The 13,738-nt window shown below is 38.5% G+C and overlaps 2 protein-coding genes across 5 annotated transcripts; one reads left to right on the plus strand and one right to left on the minus strand.

The window, feature by feature from the left end:
* Window positions 1–162: 162 nt before the first annotated feature.
* On the minus strand, window positions 163–8,355 carry LOC146495505 (acylamino-acid-releasing enzyme-like). 4 transcript variants are annotated; one of them, XM_085146172.1, is made up of 23 exons: window positions 7,873–8,180; window positions 7,613–7,742; window positions 7,396–7,522; window positions 7,216–7,303; window positions 6,937–7,012; window positions 6,753–6,844; window positions 6,317–6,391; window positions 6,066–6,203; window positions 5,839–5,930; window positions 5,692–5,732; window positions 5,390–5,511; window positions 5,212–5,272; window positions 5,026–5,123; window positions 4,803–4,854; window positions 4,586–4,674; window positions 4,029–4,167; window positions 3,671–3,754; window positions 3,141–3,221; window positions 2,159–2,247; window positions 1,691–1,881; window positions 1,033–1,135; window positions 838–944; window positions 163–722 (listed from the first exon to the last, which is right to left on the minus strand). In XM_085146172.1, the coding sequence occupies exons 1-23, from the start codon at window positions 7,909–7,911 to the stop codon at window positions 617–619; spliced, it is 2,220 nt and encodes a 739-aa protein (XP_085002298.1). In that variant the 5' UTR covers window positions 7,912–8,180; the 3' UTR covers window positions 163–616. The 4 variants fall into 4 exon arrangements, with proteins under 4 accessions (XP_085002298.1, XP_085002297.1, XP_085002301.1 ...); XM_085146175.1 differs by lacking the exon at window positions 7,873–8,180 and adding an exon at window positions 8,221–8,355 and having other exon boundaries at window positions 164–722; XM_085146173.1 differs by having other exon boundaries at window positions 164–722; window positions 7,882–8,180.
* A 324-nt stretch (window positions 8,356–8,679) lies between these two features.
* On the plus strand, window positions 8,680–13,720 carry capza1b (capping actin protein of muscle Z-line subunit alpha 1b). The gene is made up of 10 exons (XM_085146195.1): window positions 8,680–8,837; window positions 10,333–10,396; window positions 10,531–10,582; window positions 10,763–10,826; window positions 11,120–11,326; window positions 11,410–11,489; window positions 11,762–11,840; window positions 11,921–11,992; window positions 12,093–12,155; window positions 12,282–13,720. The coding sequence occupies exons 1-10, from the start codon at window positions 8,799–8,801 to the stop codon at window positions 12,420–12,422; spliced, it is 861 nt and encodes a 286-aa protein (XP_085002321.1). The 5' UTR covers window positions 8,680–8,798; the 3' UTR covers window positions 12,423–13,720.
* The last annotated feature ends 18 nt before the right edge of the window (window positions 13,721–13,738 follow it).

A 13,738-nucleotide genomic window follows, 5' to 3' on the forward strand; every position in this document is an offset into this window, starting at 1 on the left:
ATAGCCACATTTTATCACTTTATAGGGGGTTTCCTATTGGTGGAAAAAAAAGTGAAAGACTTCCTCAAGTAGCTAGAAGTTCTGTTAAAAAAAAGAAATGACATTCGATTTCAGTACTAGTTTCAGGAATGCTCTCAGTCAGTAACATGTAAAAATTCAAACACCACGGTGAGTTCACGATTACTTTATTAGGTGAATGAAATCAAAACGGCACCGATTTAAAAAGACTGAATATGAAACAAGTCGCCTAAAGTGATTTGACTTTAACACAAGCAACACCATGTAAAGCCCTTGACTTCACGGATTGTAAAGATTACATAAAGTAATAACAATCAATAAAATGTTTGTCAATCAAAAGTGTTTTGTTAAAACTTACTGGACATCCAGTGGAAAGCACCACACCCACAGAAAGATTACAAGTAAAGCAGAGTTTAGACAAAGTGCCTTCTGGTGGGAGAGCACTTTTAATGCTTTGGCTTAAGTTTGAACTTCACACTGTCCTTGAAACAGGAACAGGACCGTAACATCCTTACACAGTGTGCAAGTGTCACTCTATCCTTTCATGGCAGCAACAGCAACGTAATCACTATACGGTGTTTTTATCTGAACTGTATCATCACAGACTCAGGTGTTGAATTATCCACAGAGCGATATTCATAAAGCCATCTGATTCAGCATCCACCTTGGAAAGAGAGTGGTTGTTCCCCGGGTACCACAGTAACCTAAGCAACACAAATCAGAGCATTACTGAATGAACAACAGACAAAAATAAGACTCCAGTTATCCCGTCTATATCAGGCATAAGCAATAAAACACGTTACTCAGGAGGCCACTTACCGAACGGGAACCTGCTTTGCTTTGAGTGCTTTGTAATATTCGACTCCTTGCTTGTTAGGTACACGCTTGTCATCTTCTCCTAAGGTCAGCAGTACCGGCGTCTTTACCTAGATCAGAAAACACCTTTCATGCTTCATTGTCCAACAACACTTACAAAGACATATCCACAAACCCAAGAGATTTTCAAGGTTATACCTGTGCAACATGCCTAATAGGGGACTTATTCAGCATCTGCTCCCAAACAGCAGGGTCAGGCAGACAGTCTGTACTGTAGTTATAGCCAGCCTCAACCATGCACCTGCAGAGAAAAAAGGAACACAAATGTGACTGCTTGACTGCGCCATTTTCTGTTCCTCTTGTATTTGTGTACATGTTGAACACTTCCCTCCAAGCTGAGATCATTACGAGCTATAAATCGTAACGATATTTTGTTAATGTTTTAATCTCGGCATGATGTGAAAAATGTCCGATCTGGAAGTTCAAAGTTTGTGCTTCCTCTGTTGTGTTAGAGTAGTGTAATGTAAGCTGTTGGCATTTTCATGTGACACTAATATGAGAGATCTTTGCAAACATGCTGATCCCCCTTTGTTTCCTTGCTCCATGTTTGCGATATGTCAAAGGATATTAGATTTGCTATAAGTGCACTATTATGTAATTGGATTTACAATTACAGGACCAGTCCCCAGTAATGTTTCAATGTCTTTGGCTTTATTGCCCATTCTTACTTCCAGCTGTCGTAACTGAATAGAAGGAGTGTCACAATGCCACAGTTATGCGGTTGCGTATGAGTTCCCTAAAAATATGCATAAACAAATGTGGGCAAAAGTGTGAGAATGTGCATGACAAGACCTACCAGTCTGGTATGTCTGTGCTGCCAATCATGGAGGCCAAGTTGATGACAGGGTTGCGAGCCACACAGGCCTTGTAGAATTCTGGGTACTGTCCGATCAGATGACAGGCCAGGAAACCGCCGTGAGAGCCTCCACAAACGGCCACTTTCTGCACGTCGAGGTCGTTGCTTTTCAGCACACTTTCAACTGCAAACTGGTGGCGACAAAAGCAGAGAACAAATGTAAATCATCTCAAAGACACATGGACCAAGAAAAATAAAAGTAAGAGGAGAGAAGAAGGCAAAAGGAGGGAAAACTGAACTGAGCTGTGAGCTTTAAACAGAATGTATCGCAAATAACATCCACTAAATATCCAAACCAATTAACTCAGTCATGTAAACAAAGCTATCACCACGCAGCAAACAACTGATGCATGTAAAGATATTCAAAGCCATGACATGAAAAATATTGTGAGAGTTATGGACACTTACTTGAACATCTTTGACATCCTGGCTGCCAACATTGCCCAGCAGTGAGAGGATATTGTCCTGGCCGTATCCAATGGAGCCACGATAGTTCACTAAAGGTATAAAGCAAACTGGGCTATTGGGATATCCATGTATTGACAATAACTGTGATATGTAATAATTAAATGTTGAGGGGGAAAATGGTAAAGTGACATGGTTATTGTTTTAATCTTGCAATAATAAAACCTTTAGTGCTGGATATTTCTGTTTGTGGAAGTACTCCAGAAATGACTGGACACAAAATCCAATTACAGACTTTTCTAATATATAAAAAACTATATTGCCAACCAAAGAGGCCGTTCATCTATAAATATATCACCAGAACTACGTTTAATATAAACATATGAAATCACTTTTTGTTTATCAAATTCTCTAAAATAAGAGGCAGCTGCTTAGACTTGTGTTAAGTACATTAATGCATATGTTTTGCCTTATATACATGGTGACCAATTATGGCATAGGTGTCAAACTCTGGCCCTCAGCCTAATTACATTTGGCCCGCGAAGCCATACCAAATTACTGTTAGAGCTGGCCTGCTGGTATTATACAGCTAATATATATATTGTTTAGTATTAAGCTTTGCTTGTTCCATATTCAGTTTTTCAGCAAAACGTGTTTGAGTCCATAAGAAAAGATTCATTCTTATGTCTGGAGGAATAAATATATTTCAATAAATATTAACGTTAGCCCGCAACTTTGTTCCAGTTTTGAATTTTGGCCCACTGTGTATTTGAGTTTAACACCCCTGAATTATGGCTACATGTGTAGTCACCCCACAAGTGCCCATTTTGAGCCAGGAAAAACCCTGAATTTGCTGTCCCCAGCCCCAGTCCAAATATTAAAGAGAAAGAGGATCGTTCATGTTTTCATTGTCTAAATTAAAGTAATTTAGGGACGACTGTTCTCTTAGCAGGTCTAGTTACTTCACATTCTTATAAGAACTTACCCAGTAATACAGCAAAGCCCATTTTGCACAGCACAGCAACAGAAAGACCCCACTCAGCCACTATCACTGAGTGAGGGCCACCTAGTGAGATAAATGTTGAGTTTGTGTTAAAAACGATTGCCTGAGTGTTTGAAACCATAGTGAGGTATGAAAGTAATATGCATGTAGAGTTACAGTATTACTACTGCATGGACTACAAGCTGTGTCATAAAAGACTATTCTTGGGTATCAGAACAGCGCACTATCGTCATAGCAACCACAATCTTATCAGCAATAGCTCTCGACTGAAAGGAAACAAATCCCAAAACAGATTCAATCCTAAAAGTAAATCCAAAATGGATTAGTATCACAGGGTTATTACTTTCAAATGTAGCTGTGTTTCATGAATGTTATTAATACAGAGCATTTACGATATTGATTCTGCTTTTCTGGTATATTTCTCTAAGTACACAACAACTGATGAATATTCAGATTTTGTCTCTGTACTGAAAACAAATAATGGTTTAAAAATCAAAATTAAAGAAACAAACCATGAGGAATGACGATAAGAGGCAGCTTCACTCCATCCTTAACCTCCTTTGGTTTGATCAGCAAAGCATCAAAATCAAGGCCCGCTAGAACAGCAAGATTTAACAGAAGTTTGTTAGCCTTAACAAGAAAGACAAAACAGTTTTTAGAGGTGTGAACCCAAATATTATAAATATTCAAAAAATATTTACCAACTTAAAGTAAGCATTCCCAAGCTAGTTTCATCCAGCATAGCAACATTGAAACTAATTGCACTGCTTTAAACTTTAAGAGTTTGGCTCATTAGATAAAGAAAGGGACAAATACGACATTTAAAACGATCTCCAATGATTTCAGATTAGATGCTATTAACCATCTTACGATATTGACTGTTGTCTTGGTCTGGAGGAGGGGTGAAGGTCAAAATTTTCCAGTCGATTTCTGGCAACGTCGGAGAGTCTTCCAGAGTAACCCAGACTACATCCTCCTGGAACTCCCTGCTTGGGAGGAAACCCACCCTCTGTACAAAAGAAATGTACTGATGTAAGTGACACAGCAAAAATTGCATTTTTGCAGCAGTCTATTTATTATACCATATTACACACACACACACACACACACACACACACATATATATATATATATATATATATGTGTGTGTATATATGTGTATATATATATATATATATACACATATATACACACATATATATATATATATATGTGTGTGTATATATGTGTATATACATATATATATACACATATATACATATATATATATACACATATATACACACACACACATATATATATATATATATATATATATATATATATATATATATATATATATATATATATATATATATATACACACACACACACACATATATATACATATATATATATGTTATTCTAAATAAAAATGCTGATCCTACCAGATTTGGAGGGCTGTTGGGAGAAGAGCAGCTCACCACCATCAGATCTCTCTCTATGTTCAGCAGACACCAGTTACCAACCTCAGACTCTGAAGGCAAACAATGATCACCATTAGAAACAGGTTAAAACACACACTGAAGTGGTTCTAGAACAATATAGATTATTATTAACTAACTAACCAAATACTTAAAAAAGTAAGTGTATGTCGTGACTCACTTGCAGTCAGAGAGGTGATGCTCCCTGTGCTGATATCCACCATCAAGAGATCCTAAAAAGACCAAAAACATATGACAATAACATTTTTTTTGCATACAAATGCAAAATTCTCATTATTTGCAAACTGTTAAATAACTGAAATATATGAAAAAGGTGATATTAACCCTTAATGTGTATTTTTTCCCCTCACAATATCAAGAAATTTCCCAGACAGTAACTTTACCTTGAGGCTGCGCTGAGGGCAAGAAATAATAACACGCTGACTATCAGCTGACCAGCACTGAGGGGACAACTGACAACTGTAGATACCGGTAAAGCCATCTGCACAGCCAAACATTAATCGTTTTTTAATATAAATATATGCAGTTTTATATACAGGATAAAATGGCGACCACTATGTATTCCCTACCCTCTCCAGGTCGCATCACGACATCCACCACCACCGAGGTCTTCTTAGTATACCAGTCATACTAGTATTAAAAGAGAAAAGCAAGAGCAAAGCCAATGAACAGAAATTTAAGGAAAGCTAATTTCATAAGAAGGGAAAGTTGGCACATTTGGTTGAAAAAAGCCAGATTCTGTTTTACCATACACAGCCTGTCGCACTGCATGTGTGGTCCATAGACAGAACACTCTAGGTAGACAATTCGACACTGGTCCGGGCTAAGCCGGGGAGAGCACACTGCGCTGGTGCCTGATGAAAGCTGCTCTGATGGGCACAACAAGCACATACATATGTACATGAACAACCATTTACAGCTGGGTCCATAACACAATAGATTAAACATAAGTGGAACTGCATTTCTACTTAACTGGATATGATAACTTCAACTTAACTTGTGTTCATAAAATAGGTCTGAAATGATAGAAACAACACAAATCCACTCACCACATTTCCCACCAGTAAGATCCACGTAGAACAAAGATGACCTGACAGAGAAAAATGAAACATAAACGACTTACAGTATTAGCTTATGAGGGTATTTATGACTGATCAGCTGTGCAGTCTGACTTGATCGTTGTGAACTGTCATCACCTCCTGTTGGGGCAGTACTTGAGGCCAAGTCTGAAAGGCTCATGCCACCAGCCTACAAAAACCACACCTGTGTCACCTGGAGCCCAAAATGCCTGCAAATAGAAAAACAGTGTGATACCGAGAGTAAAAGAGAGAAAGAACAAAATATTATGAGGATACTTGAAGAGTGTAAACATTAAAGAAAAGCATACAGCAAATGGAAAAAAGAAAAAAACGATTGCACTAACCTGCCCTGGTGAGATATCTTCAGGCACTCCTTCCAACACAGAAACATTGCTTCCCTCGATGTCCAAAACACAAAGCACAGGACAGCTCTTACTAACCAAAGTCTCTCCCCAGTCCTCATGGAAGACAAACTGCTCCCCCTGCAGGAATAAGATGGGAACATTTAAACTAACGAGGAAAAGAACTTCAGACCAGAATTAAACCTTTGAACTGTGAAAATATTTTCAGTTTCGGGAATATTAGCTCCATTCACTTTTACAGCCTCCTTTTTCTCAGTTCTCAAGGTCTCGTCCTCATCTCCAATAGAAGACAACTCTGGAGACTCTGTCTGTAAGGAGAATATGGAACATAGAATGGTTAATACTTATTAACTACTAGTCATTTCTGTTATTTCACATTCAATTATACAGTGAATTAACTCTCTAGAGAGGAGACAGTAAACACACTCCATTGCTTCAGTTGCTAAATAACAATCAGTATTGTTATGGGATTTTGCTTTTGAATAGCAAGGAAAAAGACCTATATTTTAATAAGTTTACAATATTGTTTATGACTGAAAAGTAAGCTTTCTTTCAATGACATTCAACGACTTTGGAGAGTACTTTCATCTCTTTGGTGTGAGTGCAAATATGTCAAAGTCATTACAACATATATTTCATGCTTTTTAATTTGTTTTAATACAAACAGACCTGGAAGAAAGATTCTGCTGTTGGTCTTTTTCTTTCTGCCACATATAAGAGGTGGGTCTCAGAGTGAGACCAAACCAAGCAGCCAAACTGGTCTAAGGATGAAAAATAACCCACACAAAAGTTTAAATTTAAGATATTTAGGAAAAACAACAAACACCAAAGATTTTACAACAAGATGACTTACCATCTTCATAAACTTTGCCATGCTTCTTTAAGGCTGTCAGATCTATGCTCTTCACCTTGATGTTTTTACTCCAGATCTGAAAGGCCACAAGCAGGTAAGTAGAAGAAGGTTAAAGTTAAAGTCCAAATTTTTCTAATGTAAGCTAACACACAGTTTTCCATGGTGTTGCCATGGAAAATAAGAGACCAACACAGTAGGAGAAATAAAATGCTAAAGTGGAACAAAGACAACAAAAGAGCAGGTGTGAAACTCAGTGCTGACACTGAGCTAGACACACACCTCCAGAAACTGTTTATCTTTCCCTTGAACTGTGCATTCTCTGACAACTGCCTTCATTTCACCAGAAGGAGAATCCTTACTTAGCACCCTGACAGGAGACACAAATGAGAATATACTGTTGTATCTGCTCAGAAAGTATTTGTAGCCAAACAATAGATTAAATATGAAAGTGATACATACTCTCCTTTGATCTCAGTGCAGTTTCCCGAGGCTCCAGAGTAGACCACTGACTCGTCATCGTGAAATACAATGTACTGCCTGCAAAACTTAACAGTCTCATTCCTCTCCAGATCCCGCTGGTTCCATTCTGCAGAAGAAAATAAACACATAAAAATATAATTAACGTGCATCATTACATGCAAATCTGACCGTGTTACGTGCAGCACATTAGGTGTACCTGTGTAAATGTTGCTGTATTTGCCTCCATACTGAGAAGTGATTACGGGTCCCACATCTGCTCTGGTCAAAGATGGATAGAGGCTGAGCTCTTTATAGAGCTTGGCAATGTCCTTCGCACTGGTTACCAGCTGACAGCACACAGCAGAAAAACTCACATTACGTCTCAGTGACAGAAGCTGTCCAACAGCTAACAATGCCCTGTTCATCTTGTTGCTATGAGGCTAACCATCAGGGTAAAGTTTGTAGGCTATCACTCACACTATTTACCGCTAAAAAAGGAAACCAGACGTTAAACATATGTCAAAATAAAGCAACACCCATGCCTTCAACAAAGAAACCAATTAAAACAGTTTGTTTGCTTCGAGTGGCATTTGTCCGATTTAACAGTATCCACATGACCAGGAACTTCCTGCAGAAGAAAACAACTGAATCACTGTCCGACTGCTAGCTTGACTCGGAAGCTGGCTAACGTTAATTCAGTTATTACAAAAAATCGCGACAGCGTAATTACCGCCCGTAACACATTTACACCTATTTAGTAACAGATTTTTGGACACAAAATCCACACATAATTAACGTCAGCCGTCAGTTCCACTTGAATCATACCTGTGACTCCATAATAGCGACGGTGTGTGTCGCTAGTCTGTAAATATCAACCAGTTAGCAGCACAAAGAATGAAAGCGCCACTACAAAGCCAGCCATAAAGTACACGTTACCGCTTCCTGCTGCCCCTTATAAAATAAAATACTTGATAAACAGTTTCTGAATGAATCAAAACATCGTTATTAAGTTAATGAATACATATTAAATTTAAACGAATAAAAGCACTCTAAAATGTGTTGCCGACAACTAAGAACGCTGTTCACTAAACAGAGGTGTTAAGCATATACTTTTATTTTGTAAAACGATTGCTACTGTGATACTTAACAGGAAGCAGCACACAGCAAGTAAGGAACTTTTTAGATGTCCTCTTGCACTGTTAATACTGCTTTTACACTACTTTACATAGTGTTAAATTAAATATCTTAACTATCTAATTGTATATGATAAGAGAGAAACGTATATGGGGAAAATAGGTGATTACATAACTTTATGAGTAGTATTTATTTAATTCCTGTGTGCATGACAGCTACTGCTTGGTCTTGTCAGTCAGCTGTGGTAGGTGGGGTCACAAAGAGCCAAGATGGCTGATTTTGAGGATCCGCTGTCAGATGAAGAGAAGGTTTGGAGACTCTTTAATTCTTTGCTTAGCAACATTTTTCTCATTTATAAATGGGCTCACCTGTTATATATTTATGTGAAATTTGGAAAGAGAATGGTAGTTTTTGTTCTGATGTAGAAATTATAAACTTCTGTTTTAAGCTACCGTGAGCTAACTAGCCAACGCTAGTTCGAGCTTATACTTGGCTAGCAGCTACAGAAGCAAACGTTCATTCATTAAGGGTTTAACCATTTTGGAGCTGAAAAAATGTTTAGAATAAAAATTACATTAAAATAAAAGTATCACGACTAGTTTCCAAAATTAGTGTGACAATGTCCATGCTAGTGACAATCACAGAGAGGGCTGTGTGTTCCTCCTATAGCGTTCGCTAACATTAGCAGCTACCATTACTTTGCCTTCGATTTCTGGGTCAAACAGATTCAGTTGCAGCTCAAATACTTATGTTTGCATCACATGACTGAAGATCAGGATACAGGCGCCTAGAGTTAAGATGAAGCCTGACGGTGTCACTATTCGCAACGCCAGTTAGAGGCATGCATTTCAGCATCGTCGTTCTTTGAGGTAGGGTAACTACTGTAGGGTAAGGCATCTGAACAGGAAGACAAAGTGGCGACAACATTCTTCTGATAACAGAACTGTTGCCGTTCAGGTAGGAAAACAAAGGGCGAGATTACATTTTTCTTACGAGGAACTGACAAGCAGTGTTTAAATTCAGTGTCCACTTCAAATGACAGAGTCTATCCTTTATTTAGTAAAACTTGCTCTCTGCTAGGTTAAAGTCTCGACTGTTGCAAAAGACATGGGAGCTTTAAAGTTACACTGACTTCTTCACAAGAAAAGCTAGCAACCTAATTCAGAATCAGTAACAAAATCGGTTGTTAATTGGAGTGTTAAATTTGTTAAAATGTGATTACTTACTTGAGCCAAAATGGCAAAAGCTACAAGAATGTTAGGAATTACCCCACAGATTGAAACCAAGTCACCGTACACAATATTTGCCATCAAAGTGTCTAATAAATGCCAGAATGAGTACAACATGGGGGTTACAGACGCCAGGCTAATCAGACATTGACAAGTCTGGGTTTGGCAGTCGTTCAGATATTACAGACTTTGTACCAGGGAGGTGAGAGATTAAAGATCCAGTGGGTAATGACAGAAAAATGTGGGATTGCAGTGAACGAGTAGAGCTCAGCAGAAATCCCCTCCTACCTTTCCCATGAAACAAAATGTTATTATATATTTTTTAAAACTGTGTAAAATAGGTTTTCATTTACTCAAACATAAGATATTTTTGTCTATAAAATGGCAATAAATGAGAGAAAATCATGTTTTGTTTTGCTTAAAAAACACAACAAGCTTATTGCCTATTCCACATCACATGCTGTAATGTGCATTACCATGTATATGGACCTTCCAAAGGCCCATTCTGAGTCAGAAAAAGCCCTCATTACTTTGATGGCTGAATTAATTGGTGGCATAAAATTTTTGTCTGCAGGTCCGCATAGCCGCCAACTTTGTGACACATGCCCCCCCTGGAGAGTTCAATGAAGTCTTCAATGGTAAGAAGCAGATGTAGAAAGATGTCTTTGATAATATCACTGACTTATGTATTATACTTTGCTTCGAACAATAAGAATAACTTTCTGTCTCTTGAGAGATCCATCCAAACGTTGGTTTATTTTACTCTTTGTAGATGTGCGGCTTCTCCTCAGCAATGACAATCTTCTTAGGGAGGGGGCTTCACAGTAAGTGCATATGATGAAATTTCATTATTCAGGAAATAGGTTACAAAAGTTTCCATATGGGAAATTTTTCATTTCAGAGATGTTTGTCATTCCTTTATCTTTAAGTCACTTTTTTTGAAATACATTTGATGCCATATTATTAATATATACTTTGTTTTTCTGCCGATTTTCTTTCTCCAGCTCCTTTGCCCAGTACAACATGGATCAATTTACACCTGCAAAGTTAGAGGGATATGATGAGCCGGTATGTTGGGATTTTTGAAATCATTCATTTAAATCGATCATTTCTTGGGCTCCCCTGAAGAGTTAGTTGATCACGTTTTGACTCATCAGTTGATCATGAGAAAGATCTGAGTACTTCTGTGTGATGCGCATTTATTTCCAGCCCTAAAACAATTTTCTGATGAGCCCTAAATAATCAAACAAATATAAAACCAGCCAACTAAGGAAATCTTGGTTCAAGTGCAGTCGTTTTCATTTTAGGTGAGCAAATACGTGCAACAGGGTTATTCACTCTTTCTTATTCCTTCATTTAAGGTCCTGATCACAGAGCATGGTGACTTGGGTCAGGGACATTTCCTCGATCCTCGCAACTGTTTATCGTTCCGTTTCGACCACCTAAGAAAAGAAGTGAGCGACGTGCAGCCATACGAAGGAGAGACAGCCCTGAGAAGTTGGAGAGATGCCTGTGATACTGCCCTTAGTGCCTATGTCAAAGAGCACTACCCTACTGGAGTCTGTACGGTAAGGTGCATTTAAAACAGTGACAGTATGGTCATTATAGACAACATTGCCTGCTGTTTACCCATAACATCGATGTGTTGCAGGTATATGGGAAAACAGTTGATGGTCAGCAAACGATCATAGCCTGCATTGAAGGACATCAGTTTCAACCCAAAAACTTTTGGTATAGTGTACATCCTGAACACAGCAGATAAAAAATGCATATGTGAATATATCTAAATATAAGGCAAGGCAAGTTTATTTGTATAGCACAATTCAACAACAAGGTGATTCAAAGTGCTTTATATAATAGATATTTTATTTTTCATAATGTGGCTCTGTCACAGAAATATATTCTTCTGGGTAAAGGGGGAATATTAGGTGCTTATTCAGTGCTTTTTGCTTCCTGATGATCCTGTTTGTAACACAAGTCGTCTTTTATTCTCCCTGACAAAGGAATGGCCGCTGTAGGTCAGAGTGGAAGCTTACCATTGGTCAGTCCACTGCTCAGGTGGTAGGAGTATTGAAAATCCAGGTCAGTGTACACATTGTCATAAATACGGAGAAATATTGTTGCAAAGTATTGGTTTGATAATGAACTTTTTTAAATTGCAGGTGCACTATTATGAAGATGGGAATGTGCAACTGGTTAGCCACAAGGAGGTAGAAGACTCCATACCAGTGACTGTAAGTACATTAGTCTGATGTGTGTCAACAATGTGCATTTAGTCGTCTGACTGACAGCTTTGTATGAAGACAAAAGACGTCTCACTTTGTTTTTTGACAGAATGAGATCCAGACAGCGAAGGAATTTGTTGACATTATTGAGAATGCAGAAAATGACTACCAGGTGAGCTAGCTTTTGCTACATGGTTTATGTACTGCCTTAAAAATAAGTGTTACCTGTAACATTTAGAATTTTTAAAAAAGGAAAAACATCATGATGTTTGTTTCCCTTCTGCTTTTGCTCCCTCAGACTGCGATCAGTGAGAACTACCAGACCATGTCTGATACGACCTTTAAGGCCCTGCGTCGTCAGCTCCCTGTCACACGCACAAAGATCGATTGGAATAAGATTCTAAGTTACAAGATTGGCAAGGAGATGCAGAACGCTTAAAGCAAGGCCGGGGACTGACCAGGGAGATGCATGCTCCTGCTGGCCCACAACCCACCTGTACCTGCGCGAGGACTAACCAAAGCAAAACTATATCAATATGGGGCAAGGAAAAAAAGAAAAAACAACAAAAAAAAATATAACTAAAGGTGTCTGGACTGTTAGGCACAGACGTCTGTCTGTTGCAAGGAATGTTCAATTATGGAAATCATGGTTTAGAGAAAATGGTTGTATGTTCGGACAGGGCTGTGCTCAGGACTGCAGCATTAGAGAAGTACATTTCCTCTGGCCGTCTAAGGATCACAGACCATCTTAGAAGCTAGTATGAGAAGTTGTGTGTATATATTCTTATTCTTAGTAAAACTGATGTAGAACTATTACAGTTCTCAGCACACACAGGAGGAACCAGGATGCACAAAGCAGCTCGTGGGAGAAATTAAGCACACCATCACCTATCAGGGTTTTTGTTTTTCAGAGATTTTGTGTCGTTGTGGTGCGATGAATTAGAACTCAAGTACATGAGTAAAATCTAAATATTGAGTAGCCATCATCTGCCGTGACAGTTTAACTGTCCAATACCAAGCTGGCAGTCTTTTTGAACGGACATGGGGCTTAGTTACACACTGCAAACAAAACATATTTATTCCTGTTGCAAACATGTAAAAATGGCACAATCCTTAGCATAGCTCTGTTCCTGCACCTTGTTGTCAGTATGTGTTACAGCCAAGGGAATGTTGTTTTCTGTTGTGATCCACTGATGTATGGTCTCTCCACCCATGCAAGCTGTGACGACTGAAATGAGATAAAGCAACTTCTATGACGCTGCATCTGCAACACATTCTGTTCTTTGGCAACACCCTCATTGCTGTACAGCTTTTCCTTTGTATAGAGGAAAACTTATATACTCACATTAACCAAGATTTATTTGCCAAAATCTCTTTCCTATGGTAAAGATCTCCATCTTCCCATCCATGTATGCAAATATCTATTTTAATACACAAGTTTCTGTTGGGAGTCTTTGAAAATTGCTCTGCTAACTGCAACAAACTGTTTGTGTACTGGTCGGCGCCAAGTGGACAGAGAGCAGCTGCCACATGAGGCAAGAGCTTACTGTAAGTGACTTCTGTAAGGCCACATCATACTCTGTTTTGCATCACTTCTGAGTAGGCAGACTCCAGATCAGTTACTTGTTAGCAATATTATGTGCTGTGTCTAAACCTTACAATACAAAACTGTGTGCCGATCAGTGAACGTCAAGACTGTACTGCCCCATTCTGTTCAAATAAAGAGATTGAACGTGACAGTTTTATTTCATTGTC

The sequence above is a fragment of the Neolamprologus multifasciatus genome, chromosome 20 (genome assembly GCF_963576455.1).
Source record: "Neolamprologus multifasciatus chromosome 20, fNeoMul1.2, whole genome shotgun sequence".
NCBI classification, from domain to species: Eukaryota; Metazoa; Chordata; class Actinopteri; order Cichliformes; family Cichlidae; genus Neolamprologus; species Neolamprologus multifasciatus.